General features: G+C 41.2%; 1 protein-coding gene across 1 annotated transcript; it reads left to right on the top strand.

Moving 5' to 3' along the window:
- The first annotated feature begins 333 nt into the window (after window positions 1-333).
- Window positions 334-18,765, top strand: KCNG4 (potassium voltage-gated channel modifier subfamily G member 4). Its single transcript, XM_010205250.1, has 2 exons — window positions 334-1,083; window positions 17,980-18,765. The coding sequence occupies exons 1-2, from the start codon at window positions 334-336 to the stop codon at window positions 18,763-18,765; spliced, it is 1,536 nt and encodes a 511-aa protein (XP_010203552.1).
- Window positions 18,766-19,092: the final 327 nt, after the last annotated feature.

The following is a 19,092-nucleotide window of genomic DNA, read 5'->3' as shown; positions in this document are numbered from 1 at the left end:
CGATCTGTTCACATTTAGATTTGCAGGCATCCAAGCCTTTGCTATAATTATGAATGAGGCTTTAGCTCTCCTCTGTGTCTGTGTGTTGCCAGACAACCAATGAGGCTGCAAAGCAAATAGCATTCACAGGCTGCAGATTTCAGGAAGAAGCATAGAGGTGACTTTTACTTACAAAGCAGACACCCATTAATTCTGTGATTTAGGAAAGTAGCCTGAAACGGCTTTTCTCTTGCAATAACCTCGACTATGTTTTCTCCTCCTTCCTCTGCCTTTTGGCTGACAGATAACCCTGCTCTGATGCCATTTCAGATGTCCCAGTGAGAACTCTTAGAGATGCCTATTCTCTCCAGAGGCAGTGACCAAGACTATAGTAATATTAGCTACACTTCTTGTAATTCCTTGAGCCACTTCTTTCCTGTCTCCGTTGAAACCCCTTCTGTCAAAGGGGTCCATTACCGAAGAGCCAAGAGGATTTATCATCCTGATCAAGTCTCTGAAGTTGATCTAAAGACAGAAATCATGATAAATGTTGGAGGAATCAAGTACCTGCTACCTTGGAGTACTTTAGATGAATTTCCCCTGACCAGACTGAGCAAACTGAAGTTTTGCAGCAGCTATGAAGAAATAATTCAGCTGTGTGATGATTACGATGAAGACACCCATGAGTTCTTCTTTGACAGGAACCCCAATGCTTTTGGGATGATTGTCAGCTTTCTAGCAGCAGGGAAGCTGATGCTCTTAAGAGACATGTGTGCCTTGTCTTTTCAGGAGGAGCTGAGATACTGGGGCATTGAGGAATCCAACCTGGAGAACTGCTGCTTTCGAAAACTATTTCAAAAACTGCAGGAGCTGGCTGAGATACGCAAAGAAGAGGAGCTGAGGAGGAGCAAAGAGGCTACATGTGTCTTGGATGAGAAAACCAAGTTTGGACAGTTTATGAACAGACTCAGAGATATGGTAGAAAATCCCCAGTCAGGACTCCCAGGCAAAGTCTTTGCTTGTCTCTCCATTCTCTTTGTGGCCACCACAGCTATAAGCCTTTGTGTTAGCACAATGCCAGACTTAAGAGCTGAAGAAGACAGGGTAAGTAAGTCATTTTTAACTGGCCTAACTACAGAATTGAAAGAAATTTGTCTGTCTGGCTAGGCACACATCATTAAAAAGATACAGGAAATCCATTGCAATGAGGTTCAAAGCTGCTGCTGGTAATGAAACCATCTATGACAGAGGATGCAACGACGGCTTCAATTAGTTTTATCACTTTCAAATTTATAACTAAGCATAATGTGAACCAAATATTTTAGTAATTATTAGCCAAAACCCAGGAAAGAGCTTCTGGACAGGATACAAATTGCAGGATACAAATGTAGCATTGTTATATTAACTTTAGCACTGAAACCCTCAAACTGACATTGTGGAGTTTTCAACCTGCTTTACTCTCTAGTTAGAAGCAATCTCTCAGTCACACACATTGGCTAAAGAAATCATTTCCTCAGATGTCCTTACTTCTAAAATAGCTGGGTATCTTTGCTTGTGCTAATACAATCAAATCCTTAAAGAGGAAGAAATACTCATTAAATTTTGTAATGTCCTAGTGTTACATTTCAATAGCTGTGTACAGATTAAGGGACAAGAGACAGATGAAGTATTTTTGCAGATACTGATACTTTAAAGCTGTTCCTCGAGAACTCATAATTTGATGCTAATAGAATTCTGTATTTGCCTACATATATATGTACATATTGTAGGAGTAATGCCAAATACCAGGTGAACTGCTAACTGCCTTTAAACCCTTTTCAAGTAAGCCATCCCCATTAATTCAGTGCAAATAAATCAAGCTTAAATCGAGCCTGTATCACACATGAAGGATGTTCTCTATAGCATTGTTGTGAATATTTCAGCATTTTAAAGATTCATTATTCCAATAATAATGCAGAGGGAATCAATGACACAATGTTATTTTAGATGTAGTACTATCCAAATTCAGCAGATAACCTTGACTAATCTCTCACATGAATCCTGCATTTCGTTTGGAAACTGCCCTTCCAAAATTGTTGAGGAAATCCAGGTCAAATCAGCTGCCTGTCCCGAGCACTGCCATAAGACAGAACACTCCTCAGAGTATTGCATATTGAGGGATAAATCCAGTTTTACATTTATAGCACAGCATGGCGTGCACAATACAACAATCTGGATGTATTTTACTGCTCAGGCAGTAAGTCAAAACAGCACAGTCACAGTGAAGATACTTCACGATATTTGATGTCTTTGAATAAAACTAAGGGCTACACAGAAGGCTGAAACTTAAGATCATCCCCTGTTTCATTTAACCCCTTGAATATTAACTTACATTTGCATAGCAAGATTCTTACCTTTCAGTAGTAAGTCTGGTGCTCTTGCAGCCTTCCACAGCTATTACTTTTGGCAGGAAAAACTGTAACTCTGTTCCAATAGTTCTTCTAAGAAAGTGCTTTAAATATAGAACATCCTTCTTAAAGCTAGATGTAAAAACAGTACAAACTCTGCTCCAGCAAGTGCTTGCAGCTAACTTTGTTAATGGAAGTAGACTGATGCATTTTATCTTAATTTCCCAAACACTGCAGAAAAAGCTTGTCTAAATACTTTTCATGCAAAGGAACGAGCACATCGTGTTTCAGAGCTCAGCTAGATGTCATATGTTGTATGTTTTAAAAAGAATTGACCATATGTTAGATAGGGAAGCATGTTGAGGGTTATATCTGATAGCTGCAGTGTAGCTGCTGTTCCTGAATTTCCTATAAAACAGATGACATTACTACTTGCAGATTTGCATAGATATCACCACTTTAAAAACAAGCAAACTGGACTGAATCAAACTCAAAAGAATGAATGTTTAAAGTGCAAAGGAGAGGATGAAGGATGAACTTCAGCAAAGGGCTACATTTGTCTGAACACTTCAAAACATTACATAAGTGACACAGCACCAGTCTGATGCACTTTGTCATTGTGTCCCACAAGCACAGAACAGAGTATCAAAAGTCTTATTGTTTGAATCATGTAAAGTTATGCCAGTGAGAACATAGGGGAATATATGAGACAAAATACTCATGCCTTGAGGAAAAGCAGATAACATGAACTATGGCACAGTAGTTTTTCCATTCCCTAAATTTCCATCCCTAGGTTCTTAGCCTGCAACACCTGAGATTGTCTTATTAGGATCTCAAAAGAGCATTTCAGCTTGAACTGGACAAATAACTCTGAGAATTTAATTGACTAAAAAGACTACTTGGTTGCAACTGAGTCATACCCAGGCAAATTACAACTCTATGTTGAGCTGTAACTCAAACTGTTCACTGGCTGACCTGAGGAAGTGACTTCAAGATGGGGCCACATTTATCAGCAAGCTGGGACAGGCATGCAGAATCTGAAATGTCAGCTGTTTGGGTTTATCTTAAAGATAACACAACATCTCTTTGACAAATGACAGAAAACAGTGACATTCCTCCAATAAGATTTCTAAACAACCTTTAATTCCATGTCTGAATTCAAAGATGCCCTGTCCTGAGGTTCATTCATTTCTAAGTTAAAGCCTGGCAAAACCTCTATGGTACATGTGCTTACCAGTACTGCAAGGATCCATTCTGAAATACAAATACAAAAGGCTTTACCTCTGCTGCATATGTACCACTCTAAGGGAGTGAGAACTGGCTGGATTCCAGCTCAAGGAGAAGGATTAGAGTGAGAAAAAAAGAAAAGGAAAAGCACTCCAAGGTGACTTCCACATCCCTCAGAGACTTGGCTGATCCCACCCTGCAGGCACAGGAAATCATTTGTCCTTTTTGCAGTTGCTAAACCAGGTCTGCTTACAAGGTAGAATAGCTGCTAGGGCAAACAGAAGAGCAAACAGGAGTCCTCACCATCCAAAGGAAAGTGAAACCTCCAGTCTCTAGCAGAAGGATGGCAAGGAACCAAGCCAAGAGCATCTGCATCAGGGAAGCCTAGTCACCTTGGCAACCAGAGCAGAAGAGGGGGAAGGAGCCATCTCCATGAGCAGCAGAAAAGAGAGGAGAGGGTTAGCTTAAAGATAGGAAATACAGCCAAAAGTAAAATAAAGAATGTCTTACTCTAACTGACACCATGCACACATTATAGAATATGTCAAATGACATTTGGGAACCTCCTCATCAGAGTTATAAAAAAAAAACTCAGATAGATGGGCAAACAGTTCTGTAACTGTATGTCACATGAGCACCTGCCATGGATCCCAGCCCAGAGCAGACAGGTGAAGGAGGCCTAAAGTTCAGGGAAACTCTAGATCAGCAAATGTGATCTCAAGTCTAAGTCTGACCATGAAACAGATATACAAAAGGATTTGTCATATATGACAGGAGAGAGGACTCAGTGACAGGTTTTGCTACTTGGGCATAAAACAACTGAAATGTCACCTCCTCCAAAGGCAATACATCCTCATTTAGAATATTTGCATCTGTTCTTTATGGACACCAAATTGTCTTCACTAAAGAAGCACGTAGTATCACCAAAATGTAGTAATCAAGGCACATGTGTATATAGAAGTAGAAAAAAGAGCATGCTTGGAGGTGAGGAACTCTATTATTGATCTGAATGATCAGAGAGAACTATTATTGTTCTGAATGGCTGAGAGAACTACAAATCTGAATGAGAGACCACATATACAGGATAAGAAAGCTGAAGCAACAAAATCTACCTGTATTTCCCTCAAATGAAGGGATTAAGATCATCCCACTAGAGACAGGGCAAAAGCCCCATCAAAGTCCCAGTCATAAGAGTTAAAATCAGGATCCAAGAGGTGTAACTAAAACAGTCATTGCTCAGCACATCTAACCCAAAGGAAAAAAACATCATTACACCAGGGAACTACAGCATAAAGCCACCACACAAGTGCTTGGCCACGAAGCCTACTTTGAAGCACTCTTGGGATTTTCCTTAGGAAGAGATTTCTTTTAATGAGTCCCTAAAATTGGCATCCTCAAGAGAAATGACTTGGCAGAAAGGGTACAGCAAAGCCTTTTCTTCAGGAATGCAAGTAAATTAAGGTCAGATGGGAAAAGAAAAAGAAACTCCAGACACTTCTACTCCCTCAGCACCAGTAACAAATCATTTTCTCCCAGTGTGGACAGGTCCCAAGAAATCACAGTTACATGATGTGGTGTGTAGGTGTGGCTTAAGGGAGATGGAAATACCTAGTCTCTCTTCTCTCTGGTCATCAGTGAGTGGTCAGACCCGGTTACTACTCATTTTTGTATTTGCTCTTAACTGACCTTGAGAGGCTTGTAATTGCTTTATGCATTTTACATAACCTAATGGAACATAACTGGCATAAGCTGCAACCAATATTGTCAACTCTTATGATTTATATTGAAACTTAGAATATTATTTAGGTTTTTGTAAAGCTCCCATTTCTGGGATGGTTTGATTCTGTGAAAATCTAATGCCTTCTAAAAGAGTAACTTTTTAGTCTCTAGTTGCACTAAAATCAGTAAAAAAATAAACAGAGGAAAAGAACCTAGTAGCTAATATATTGAACCATCACAAGATGATTTTTTTTTCATGCTACACTATTATTCTGGAGGCCTTGACTTATGTTTTGCAATGTTTGATGTTGCTTAGTATGACACTAAACCCAACATATTTGGCTTGTGCACTAAACTGCCACGAAACACATTTTCTTTAAAAGTGGAGTAATTTTACTTTATAGTGGAAAACACAATTTATTGTGAAGAGAAAGAATATCAGACAAGGTATTTGTTTCATCAGGGTTGCCATTGCCCCAGCTAAATGTGTTAATTAGAACAATTCACAGACTTGTATCTAGACAGTTCAGTATGTGAAGATATTCTTGGAAGAGCTATATCCTCAGTATTCAAGCTATTAAATCCATGACAAAAGCATTAGAAGGTAAAGCTCCAACCCTGCCTATACCCTGCAGATAATATTAAATATCTCTAGTGAACTTATGAAAGGAAAACCCAAAGATCTTGGAAGTGACTGGAGGAGATAATAATCCATGTGGAGAGTGTCAATGAGAGGAGTGTAAACCTCGTCCTGCTGCCACACAGCCTGCAAAGATAAGACTCTTCATCAAAGTGTAATTTGGCCAAATGTTAGAAGCAATCACCTTTTGTAAATTGAATATGACAGCCAGATTTTGACTGATGCTGCTGGCTACCATTTTTATAGCTTTTAATTAAGGGGGTGTAAATATTGATCAAAAAAGGATTTTTCTAGCTGATTAGCCAGAGCAAAATGATTTCTGCTAAGAGACATCTTTTTCCAATGACTGGTCCAGTGTACTACTAATGACCTGGAGCACTGCTCAGAATTTACCAGAAAAGCAGGGCTATTTCACAGTGACTTGGTGGTTAAAGTTCCCTTCTAACAAACTATACATCACAAAAATCATGGCCCAGAATGACTTGCTCTATTGCCAGGAGATTAATGAAATCCTGCCTTTCAGAAACACTTTCAATGCTCATTTAAAGCTATAAGACTATAAAGGTGTATGTGTACAGGCCTATCTATAAATATATTGGTATATACATCTGACTTGAAATTGCTTGGAATGAAATAGAGCTGGATGGGCTTTGGTTTCATTGCATCTGCTCAGTACATCTCCCTGGGTTCTTATCAGGACGCTTCTGTGGACACTCACTCTCCTAAACTGTCTAGTCATCTAGCATGAATCTGGTTTCTTCTAACCATTTCGATCAGCAATGAAACTATTGCAGCTTCTTGAAATAAGAAAATGTGCATCACTGAAGCACCAGAAAACTGCCAGTCTCCTGGGTGTACTCAGCTCAGTGAATCCAGGTCATTTATTTCCTTTGTGGAATGAATCAGTTAAAATCATTGACTATTGAAGAATGGTTAAATTCATTGACAAGTGAAGAAAGATGTAGAATAAATCATAATACAACAGAAATCAGAGCATTCAAGCCTGAGAATCTCATATACATAAAATATATTGCTTTATGGGATCTGGTTTTTTTTGAGGTGTGCATATCCATTCAGTCACATCAAAAGCTTTGACCTTGAAATTGCACCTTTATATTGGGACTCTGATTTCATACATGAGAAGTAACTGATTGCTTTCCAAACAGAAATTGCATATTTCAGCATTAAATCTAAGATGTAGAACATTGCTGAAGTTCATGTTAGTTAAGCCCTGCTCTACATAACCAAAGAAGGGCACCAGCTGGGGGGAGACACTGCTGAACATCTGTGTCTCAGCTTACCCCCGCAGCCACAGAAAGCAATTTTCCTTACAAAGTCTGGGCACTCCAGTGAGTAAATGGATTCTGCATGGTTTTCAAAAGCTGGCTCTGCCAGTACAAGGTCCAATGTTCAGAAAGTACAATTAGACATTATTAGTTTGCCTTATGTTCATCTAGTTTTGGCTGTATCCCAACAGCACTAAGTCTCCTGGCTTTGCACGCTATCCTGGGGGGACACCCAGCTGTTCCAGCCAAGCGCCTGCTATGCAGCGTGCCAGCACATGTGTTCCTCGTGGGCTTTCCTTTCCATTTTGCTGCTTTCAAGTTTGTAATACTTAACAATTAGAAAAAAAACCCTGTTCACTTTCCTCATCTCAAGGGGTTCAGCACAGATGATTACTTAATAAAGGCCTCCTTCAGGAAGATGGGTATTGCCTCTGAGGCAGACACTCTGCCTTTGGCAAACGCTATTTGGCGTCAATACATCCTCCAAGTTTGTAGCAATAATGCTACAGGTATTAAAAATAAATAACCACCCAAATTTGTATGTGCTTTAGAAACTCCTTCGTGGGCACGATGGAAATCTTTGAGGACTCTTTAGTTTATTGCTGCAGTCAAATTCACAATCTAAGCAAATCTAATTGCTAATTTAATTGCAGCACCAAGGCTATGAACTGCAGATGTTGTGTTTATTCCTACAGTGTCAGCACCACCTATTAGCACTACTATTTTCCCTTATAACAGGTTCAAACATATTTGGGACCCTGCTGTACATTCTTTTCTACACAGGTACCGTAACAAGTAGTTTTTCCTCCAAAGAACTTAGAGTGCAATGAGGAAAGAAGCAGAAAAGAAATAGTATCAGGGCAAAGGATTTGACCAGCAGCAAATCTGGAAATTGAAGTTCATCCTCCTAAGTCCCAGATAAACACCTTGTCATTTTGGCTAAATGGTTCTCCATAGTTACAAAATGAGGACTTTAATTTCTTGTTTGAAAAATAACAAAAAGACTGTACTTCCACATCTTTGTCCTAACACAAATGCTCTGTGCTCACCCCAATTGGTTTAAATCAAACTCAGATTCTTCAAACTGATTCTCACAGTGTTTGCAGAACACAGACCAAAGCTTAAAAGTCAGTTGAAATATTTTTAGTTACACTTATGCCCCAGAGGAGATAATTATGTGTTGGATACTGAGATAATTTCCTTCTATGTTCTTTCTAATGTTCACATTAATATAAGCCCGATATTAGTTTAGTTTCCTCAAATGTGCTACTTGTAGTAATTGTTTTCATAAGTTTAGGCTTCTTTCAAAGTGAGTGGGAAACGGTTCTGTGATCAGAATACGCAGCACTCCTTTAACAAGCTCATCATTCTGTAAATCAGGTTGCAGCCTCTTGCTCAGCAGGCTGTAAGCCTTTTGATTTTATTGCATTAGTCTGTAACCATAAATCCAAGTACTGAAGTGATCCATAACGCAGGATTTTCAAGCTCTCCCAAACCATCACTTGATCCAGCAGAGCATGGTTTAATTATTCAAACACTAGCGGCAATGCAGTGGCAGTGATTCAGCAGTACCTGCAGCACTGCAGCCTCATCCCACAGCTCCAGGTATGCAGGGCACAGACTGGCACAACGCTTCCTTCACTCAGCATTTTATAGCCAAAAGGGATTTCTCCCCTGCATCTGTTCTCTCCTTGCTGCAGATCAGGATAAGAACAGCCAGGAGCCAGGAGGTTGTTTCAGTTCCCTACACTGAGGTCTTAGTCTGCCTAACCACTCTCTAGACTAGTAGCCTCACCCTGTAGACCCATCAGCTTGGACAAGCAAGCAAGAGCAGGAGCCTAAGCTTGTTTCTTCACTATTACATTGGCTAGTATTTTTTTTCCACAGAGGGAGGGGTTTGTTACATCCAGTTCTGGGCTCCCCAGCCCAAGAGGGACAGGGAACTGCTGGAGAGAGGCCAGCGCAGGGCTACCAAGGTGATCAGGGGACTGCAGCATCTTCCTTATGAGGAAAGGCTGTGGGAACTGGGGCTGTTCAGCCTGGAGAAGACTAAGGGGGGATGTCATTAACACTTATAAGTACCTAAAGAGTCGATGTTAGGAGGACAAGGCAACACTGTTTTCTGTAGTGTCCAGTGGGGGGTGTGGAGGCTCCTTCTCGGGAGGTTTCCAAACCTGCCTGTATACATTCCTGTGCTCCCTGATCAAGGAGAACCTGCTTTAGCAGGGGTTTGGGCTGGATGAGCTCTGCAGGGCCCTTCCCACCCCCACCATTCTATGATTGTATCATTTCCCAGGGAGAAGCTGTAGACCAGGATGCACTGCACAGGTAGGACCTTGAGCAGTGCAAAAGGCTGGAAAACAGCATCCTGTCCAGGAAATGTCAGCCTTGGGCTTAGAGAGGAAAACTCCTGTGAGTTCTGCTTCTAAATCCTCCATGTATAGGGATGAATGTTTTTCCTCTGAGTGGGCCAAAAGGCTAGACTGAAGAGCAATCTTGCTGAGATAAGCCTCACTACTAAGTGTTGGACAGCACAAGCAGGCAGAAGGCAGGTGGACAGCCACAAAACAGACTGATCCCATCTGCTGCCACTTCAGTGGACACTGGCCTCTGTCCACAAAACTGTGTGGATCAGAGAGAAGGATCTGAGCAGTGGCTGGCTGCACTTGAATGTGCCAAACAAAATCTGGACCTGCCGAGGTAGGTTCAGCAGATGAGAACCAGGGAATAGATTATTTGACACAATAAACACCAAAAATTACTGGTGTCACCATGAACAGTGCTAACTGGCAACATAGAAAGGAGATCATGAGAAATGCTGCAGGTTTGCCTGTCTTTACATATCTAGACCCCAATCTATTTATAGATTGTGTGAAATGTCAAATTATGTACCATGGAAAACAGGTCCAGATTGCTGCCAATAAACTTCCACTTAGAGTCAGCACACCAAGGGCAGAATGTTGGTATCTGTCCAATTCCTATCCCAATACAGCTGCAGCACTACTCTTCCAATATACTGGGAATACCAGAATTTCTCTTCCATTTTTCCTTAGATTAAGAGAAACTTTGAATGCTGATCTTTTTAGATAGCTTCAGTTGTCTTTTTTATACTCCAGAAATTGCTTATAAAAGATTTGTTTGTTTGCTTGGGGTTTTTTTTTGAAGCATCAGTAACAAAACATGAAGAGTCCATGGCCACAATCTAGAGTAGGTGGAGATGAAACACTCCTTTAAAGAAAAGTGCCAAAATTTGCTAGTGGGCTGCTAAGTAGTCAGCCAATACTTTACCATGGACATTGTGCTGCTGATTTCCACAGTGCTCTGCAGAGGATTAAAAAGAACATATTGGTTCCAGTTGATACTGGGGAAGGGATGACAGGTAAAACCTGTTCCCCTTTCTACCAATGTGCCACACAGCCTTCAGCTGCCAAGAGGCCAGACAGACTCAGGTTCAAATCTTCAGAATCCTCAAACAGCTTTATCAGAGCAGAGTACCAAAGTGTGCAATATCCAAAGTATAGATTATCACTCACTTTTGACCTTACAGTGGACTAAAGGGTAAACATCCACTGCAAAAGGTATTGGGATAAATCTTTGGCAGTAGATAATGAGCTGTCAGATTGGGTAGTGATTCAGAACAAGATTTCCAGAGCATACTTTAATTATGAAGTGTCTTAAAGTGCAACCAAGTGGGACACAAATGGTCAGCACAGAGCAGATGCTGAAAGTGTTAAGAACAGTTCCTTGGTGTTCTCATCCAGTTATATATAAATAACAAACTTTTTCCTTGTCTAGAAAATGTAACAAAGTGAGTTACATCTGAAAATCAAAGTGGATAGACAAGATATATATTCTGCAGGGGAAATTCTGATTCAGTCTCCCTGGGCATTGCTACAATTATTGATGCACGTAAAGATATGATTTGCACTAGATGAGATTTATATCTCTTGGAAGATTGGTTAGTGTAGCATCGCTCTGAGATCTGATTTTGTTTATTATCCTAGACATCATTATACTTTAACTAATGTTTCCTGATAAACTAAGAAGTCACTTGGCCAGCAAATTTATCTTCTTTATTTTGTGAGTGGCATATATCTCAAATCCATTTCGTTTGAATTCACAGCTAGTGAATAAATTTCTCTTCTGTAAACTTCCCTGTGCAACTGAGGTCTGAGCTTTAGCTGCCTCCCTGGCCAGTCTTGAACTCCTGAACCTCAGAGCACTTTGAAAAAAAGTGTTTCAAGAGAGCTGCAGTAACACTTACTAGAGTCACACACTTTCTCACTATTAGAAATACTACATTCTAAGCATTGTCCCTTAAAAAGCAAAATGTATTGAAATGAGAGGGGATCTTATTAATGTCAGGAGGATGGAGCCAGGCTGTTCTCAGTGATACCCAATGATAAGACAAGGGCAACAGGTACAAGGTGGAACAGAAGAGGTTCAAAGAAACACAAGGAAGAAGTTCTTTAATGTGAGGGTGAGGGAGCACTGGAAGGGGCTGCTCAGATGGGTTGTGCAGTCTCCTTCTCTGGGGACATTCCAAACCCACTTGGATCAGTTCCTGTGTGACCTGCTCTAGGTGCTCCTGCTCTGGCAGGGGGGTTGCATTGAATGAGCTTTCTAGGTCCCTTCCAACCCTTGATCATCAACTGGATATAAACTGGATATAAGTCAGACCATAAACTTTGTCACAAACTGAATATAAGTCAGACTATACAACCTACAGCTCACCCACAATTTAAAACTGCAGTCTCAGTCCCTTCTACTTCAAAAAGGAACAGGGCCAGAGAAAGGCAACAGGGATAGAATGACACAGGGACTAAGGCAGGCAGATGGGAACAAGCTATGAGAGAGGCTGCAACTGAGCCCTACAAAATTGCAAAGGGCTGGAAATGAGTCAATCAAGAGTATCCTTCAGTGACGCAGTGTTAGGGGTGTCAGATGAAAGTAATGGGAGCCTGGTTCAAAATAAAGAGGTGAATCTTCATGCAATAGGTAACAGATAAAAGAATGGCCAAACTTTTTAGAAGAGCAATTCAGTTTGCTTACATAAACACCCCCTTCAGCTCATGAAGCTCTGAAGTGGAAAACAGAAGCCAGGAGATTTGCCTCGGGCATCTGTTTTCTCAGGCTGTTGGAACAGGGCACTGGGCTGACCAGACTCAGAACTGCCATTCTTATATTTTATTGTGAGCCCATTTTTTTCATATCTAAAGAGAAGTTAACAGAAATATTTTAAACTGAGTAATTTTGGTGTAACACTGCCAAACGTTCCAATGTATAATAGAACCCAGGAAATCAGCCATTGCCTTGTCCAGTGGAAAGCAAGAATGAAAAAGGAGGTAAGAACTGTGTATTGTCTCTGGTGGTACAAAACTTTGAAACCATCAATTTGCTTCTTTGAAGAGACTGATACATTCTTGAAAATCCCTCAACATTTCAGCCATCAGGCTCAGGATCTATCTTTTTACATACAAAATACTGTTTCCTTCCTTGCTGAGCCAAATGCTCTTTTCCTCCATAAGATCAATACCAGGCACTCATTTTGTTACATATATATCATACACTGCAGATTTTCAGCTACAGACAAGTTCCATCAATCCTGGTAAATTCTTGCATTGTTCAAAAGTAAATTTGAAGGGTGAATAAAGTATAAAGACTTAGATACTCACCACTGGCTTTGTGATAGCTGTTCTCCCATCAGAGTTGATGACAGTTTGAGTACTGATTGATGCTGTGGTAAGTGTAAAACATGTCAGAGGGTTCTGTTGAAAAAGCCCACCCAAAATATGCTATGGTCAGTTAGAAATAAAACCTCATGTTCACAGTCATCAAACTGCTTGGAGCTTTTCTGGGTTCCACTATGACACAGTACTTCAGGTGCAGAAATGCAGACAGGAGAAAGTCAGTGATAAATTTGTCTTAAAGATCAGAAAAGAAAAGCTCAGAACTCTGTTCCAGTTAATGGTAAGGCCAAGAGAGAGAGTTGTTAGTGGGGTTTTGTGTTAGCAGGCACTGATCACTAGAATTTCCCACATGTGTTTGCTTTGTTGAGAAAGGGAAAATACATAATGGTTGTGGCACAGAGATTCCTGTATTGGTCATTTATCCAAAGCAAAGCCTTTCATGGATCAGAGTATTTGGGCCATAAGCTGATAAATCACTGAAAGTAACTAACATCTGACAGGAGTTTGGTGACAGAAGCGAATTTGGAGACTATCACTGACAGAGAAGGATTCATATTTTGGCAAGAACATCCTATTTAAAGTCACTGTGCTATTTTGCCTGCTCTTTGGATGATACCTGTGAGTGGTGCATAAAGCAGTCAGCAAATCACCAAAAATACTGAGAAACAGAAATTGGCTTTGATGCTTAATATTGCCTCTGTTTCCCTCCCTTTCCAATATTGTCTGGTTTGGAACAGGATGTTCAAAAAGATGAAGAATCTTCAAAGAGACACTAGAGAGGGATATTCTGTATAAACCATGTCACATACATTAAGTGATACATGCAACTATTCTTAATATCTAAAACAGTCACATACAAACTCACTGGATTAAATCTATCTCCCAGTGTGAAATCAATGAGGATGTCCTCATTAAATACCATCAGGGCAGCATCTCACACTCTCAAGGCACTGATGTCAGGGAAATAAAGACAGGCAGAGAAAGAGGCGTGGAAGTTTCTGGCAGATATTGTGTACGGGCTGACTAAATCATGGTACATCTACACTAATGGAGTGAAATGGCCCTGCTGAGAGATGGTAGCTCAGCTGTATCATTTCTAGGGCTCGAAACTACTGTGCTGCATGGATAAATCAGCTCTCTGAGAGAAACAGGGCAGGTTTTGCTGCATGCCTTCACGTAGTGTAGGTATGTCTGGGTAAACAAATCCTTCTTTTTCTGTCTCTTCTAAAAAGAAAAATGAAGCAGAGAATTGTCAGCATTAGTCATAGTGCCAGAGACTGTTATCCTGTCACTCTTTTGTTTGCTGCAGCAGAGAGGGACTGTGGCTTGAATCACACACAAACATTTGTGAAATGTCTTTTGCAAAGTACATAAAAAAGGCATAGAATGCAAACAGGGGAACTCACCATCCTTTACATCCACAATTATGCACAAAGGAAAACCAACACGCACAGTGACATTCCTGAAAAGTTTGATTAGGAGGATGCTCTTCTGGAAAATGAAACATGTATTTAGGAAGCTGACTGCACAAATGGATTTCTCCAAATATCTATATAACTTTCCACAGGGAATACTGAGGCAACCAAGGGTGGTGAGAAGAAAAAATCTCCCCAGAAGTTCTTATAATGCTACATCTTGAAATTTCCCATGTAATTCAAAGCACCCTGGGTCCTAATGGTTAAAACTACTAGCAAACAACGTTTCTTTTCTTGTTTTATTCCAAGGGAGGAATAGTGAAAGCTACATGATGATCTGAGAGCAGCGACACCTGTAAATGTACAGAGGTAAATAAGTAACAGATGTACTGGAAATTCAGCCTAGTTAACAAAACATAAATAAATGGGGATGAGAACAATGAATAATTCACAGGGCACATCACTGGAGTGACCACAGGCAGGTCTGTGCAGAGTCCAGGCTGCACTGTACCAACAATTTACAACTCAGAAAAAGTGAACACTGCATAACACAACTGCTGAGTGCAAGCAATCTCATCCAGCCAAGTCAGCAGCTCTGCAAACAGCAATGTACTCCAGGCACTGCCATAGCAGAGACTTCAGATGGGGCTATAACCTGATCCTGTACACATTACTCTATCAGAGCTCAGTCCTCATTACCTTTTGTAATGTTTAAGACATAAATTATTGTCTTGACAGTGCAAAAAGAGAAAAGAAATCTTCAAACTATGCTACAAAGATAGATTGTTCTGAGGGTTAGGCAGGGTAAAACAGATCATAGAATCACAGAATCATGTTGGTTGGAAAAGACTTTTAAGCTCATCAAGTCCAATTACTAACCTCACCCCACCAAGCCCACCACTAGCCCATGGTCCTCAGCACATCAGCTCCACAGCTCTGGGATCCCATCAGGGCTGGGCACTCCTCACCTCCTTGGGCAGCCTGGCACAGGGGCTGACACCCCTCTCAGGGAAACAGTTCTGCCTCAGCTCTAATCTCAACCTCTCCTAGGACAACTTGAGGCTGTTTCCTCTTGCTCTATCACTTGTTACCTGGAGCTGAGCCTGACCCCCAGCTCCCTGCAGCCTCCTCTCAGGGAGTTGCAGAGGGTGCTCCTGTTTCCCCTCAGCCTCCTCTTCTCCAGGCTCAACACCCCCATTCCCTCAGCCCCTCCCCAGCACCCTTGTGCTCCAGCCCCTTCCCCAGCTCTGTGCCCGGCTCTGGCCACGCTGCAGCCCCTCAGTGTCCCTGTGGCAATGAGTGAGGGGCCCAGCACTGAACACAGCCCTGGAGCTGCAGCCTCACCAGGGCCCGGCTTCCCACACTACTCCTGATACAAGCCAGGATGCCCTTGTCCCTCCTGGCCCCTGGGCACGCTGCTGCCTCATGTTCAGCCAAATTAATATATATACGAATATATATCTGTAAGGGATATGTCACTGTTTTATCATGGGAAACTCAGTGAGCCAATAACATGTGATGGCTTCAAAGCTACTGGATATAAACACTGCTTAATCAAAAAGAAGTGGTACTCCCTGGAATATAGTGATTCTGTCACAAGGGGCACTCATTGCATTGTAATGCAGAAGGTAAATGACTATTGACAGTACATTTAACTAGTATTGGGGTTTGTGTTTTCCTGTGGTGTATTTAATCAACATCGGCCACAAAATTTGGCTGAGACTGTATGAGGGATTGTTTCTTCAAATTGCTTAACTTCAGAGGCAGGCTAGCAGGAAAGATGCATACAGCAGCCATGACTTCATTCTAAGAGGTTACAGAAACACCTGTGAGCCAAGGGTCTACAGTTATTCCTAAAGAACACATGGCCACTCTGCTCTCCTAAATGAGGCTCTTTTTCTGCATAGATCCTCCACCATCCCTAATTCTGCTTCATCCTCTGCTGTTGTAAATATCTCAGAGACAGTTGGTCCCAGTTTGGCAAGAATACAGGGAGAAGACTCTTTAACCTTGCTATGTACCAAAGCTGGAGCTGGAAAAAGCTATTTCCTAAATATTAATGTCAAGCAACTTAAAAATTTAAAATGAAATTACCACCTTCTACATTTGGGTTTTCTGGAACATGCAGTGACAACCCACATTCTGATTCTGGTCAGTCCCCTTCTCTGGCTCCAGATTATAGCTGAGATTTCTCATATTCACAAAAAATTCAAACCCTGTGCACTTCATATGTCAGTGTTTAGCAAATGTGCTCAACAAATCAAAGCACACAAGGCTGCCTCATGGTCAGACAAAGTCCATGAAAGACTCCAGTTCACTTCAACTGGTTTTAGATTGGAACTGTAGTCCAAATATTTACGCTGACCCAAGAACTCAATGTAACAGCAGCATGGCACTGTGAAAACATCACACAAGTATCTGTTAGGTGGCATTCTTTGATAAACTTATTCACATTGCTTAAAAGCAAAAATCCAGCAACAGTCCAATCACAAGACCAGGTTTCTTAAGAACATATTAGTTGTCTGTGCAGGTACAGGGATGTATTTATCAATAAGACAGGGTGTGTAAGCAAGCATTGACATCAGTATTTAAAGAGAATACGTTTCTGTCTGGGGGGGCAGCCCAGCTGCTAAGTACATGCTGCTTTCACTGCTATTTCTTATCATCTATAAGGCAAAAAAATGCTGTCAGGACACGGTTTGTTTTCTGCCAGCTGGAGTACAGCAAGCAGACACTGTGTGTGTGATGCAGTATGAGAACACCACTGTCCCTGCAACTCACCTGTTCATCTCTCTTTGCATGGGTGTAACCTAGTGATTGCCCATCACTGGAGGCCAAGTCTTACCCAAATAATTATGAGTTAGTGTTTGCCTCTCTGTTTCACTGGAATAGGCCAAATGAGGTTTCCTTTTCCTTAAGGTCAACTCAGGCAAATAAAAAACATGAATACAAGGCAGCTAAAGTACAGCATTCCCTTAGATAACAAAACCAAGGAAGTACTGCTCCTACCACGTGACCCCAAAACTGGCAGAGGATTTTTCAAGGCAAGCTTCACCTACTGAGTGTGTATTTGTTTGCCTTTAGATTAAAACATTTGCTTTTACAGAAAGAAACATGATTTGCATATGGCACAATTGGGCCAAGGATCCAGATGACTTAATATCTCTGAAAGACTTCTGATTGCACCAGAGTACACAGCACTCTGAAGGCATCAGCAGTTTACAGAGTCATTCAAACATGAATATTTCTTTTGGAGATAAACTGATTTTTGTACAGGCTTATAAACCAGTCAAGTTTAAATTAACTTCTGTTTGAGAAGACAAAGTTAGACTTACTTGGAACTTGAAGGCTGGGTGCCAAGATTTTATAGAGAGGTGATTTTCATTAATTTAGCCTGGAATAAGCAACATAATAATAATAAGTAGGTAGATATATCTGTTCACTCAGATGTTTCACCTGCTTATTATTGTCTGTTCACCATTGAAAGATGGCTGCCACACAACTACCTGTTAGCTGGGATTTGTTCTCTTGTGATAACAGTGGCTCTAGCAGATACATATTGCATCTTCCTGAGTGTTTCTGGATGCTGGTTCACAGATTGTTCTTTTATTTAATTGTCTTTTTGTTTTGTGTCAGGGTGAGTGTTCCCAGAAGTGCTATTACATCTTTGTCATAGAGACCATCTGTGTGGCTTGGTTTTCCCTGGAGTTCTGCCTCCGATTCATTCAGGCGAGGAGCAAGTGTCAGTTCTTCAAAGGGCCCCTAAATATCATTGACTTCTTGGCTATTTCACCCTACTACATTTCGCTCATCTTCTCAGAGGATGACTCAAACGAGGAGGACGACAGGCCAAGCAGCAACACATATTTGGAGAAGGTTGGTTTGGTGCTACGGGTTTTACGTGCCTTGAGGATCTTGTACGTCATGCGCCTTGCCCGACACTCCTTGGGCTTGCAGACTTTGGGCCTCACGGTCCGAAGATGCACGAGGGAGTTTGGTCTGCTTTTACTCTTCTTATGTGTGGCTGTCACTCTGTTCTCTCCTTTGGTCTATCTCGCCGAGAATGAATCTGGGAAGGTGCTTGAATTTACAAGCATACCTGCTTCTTACTGGTGGGCTATCATTTCAATGACCACCGTAGGGTACGGAGATATGGTACCACGGAGCGTCCCAGGCCAGATGGTGGCTCTCAGCAGCATCCTCAGTGGGATTCTCATCATGTCTTTTCCTGCAACATCAATATTTCACACTTTCTCCCATTCCTACTCAGAGCTGAGAAAGCAACACGAACGATTGCAGTCTCGGCTAAGCACAGTTAAAAATGCCAATCACACTGGTGAAAGCGACACCTTCAATGAGACAGACAGCTTGATTCTGGAGGATCAAGCATCACCAATCAAATACATTTACACAGGGAACTAAGCCTGCTTGTAAAGCATTCCCAAGGATAGGAAGAGAAATATACACATATGTATGTCAATGTAATACACAAAGCAAAGCAACAAAATAGGTTATGATGCTCTTCCTCTCTGCCAGCATAGGTATAATAAGCAGCCAAGCTAACACAGCTTGCTCCAACACATTGTTATGGAGTTGGAGGTTTTGAGAATGTCAAAAGTCAGAGTTCATTTGATAATAAACATCCACTCCTCTTTGACTAATAAGAATAAGCTTTTTCTCTGTCAGTCAAACATCTTGCTGAATACCTAATATTGAACAAGTAACGAAAGCAGCTTCTGTTGGCACAAA

This window comes from Colius striatus, chromosome 14, assembly GCF_028858725.1.
Source record: "Colius striatus isolate bColStr4 chromosome 14, bColStr4.1.hap1, whole genome shotgun sequence".
Classification (NCBI taxonomy): domain Eukaryota; kingdom Metazoa; phylum Chordata; class Aves; order Coliiformes; family Coliidae; genus Colius; species Colius striatus.
This window is presented reverse-complemented; position numbering and strand designations above follow the sequence as displayed.

Excerpts from the sequence above, each read along its gene's own strand:
- KCNG4 (XM_010205250.1), top strand. The coding sequence starts at position 334 with ATGCCTATTCTCTCCAGAGGCAGTGACCAAGACTATAGTAATATTAGC. Across the intron at positions 1,084-17,979 it reads TAAGAGCTGAAGAAGACAGG|GGTGAGTGTTCCCAGAAGTG; the intron begins GTAAGTAAGTCA and ends GTTTTGTGTCAG.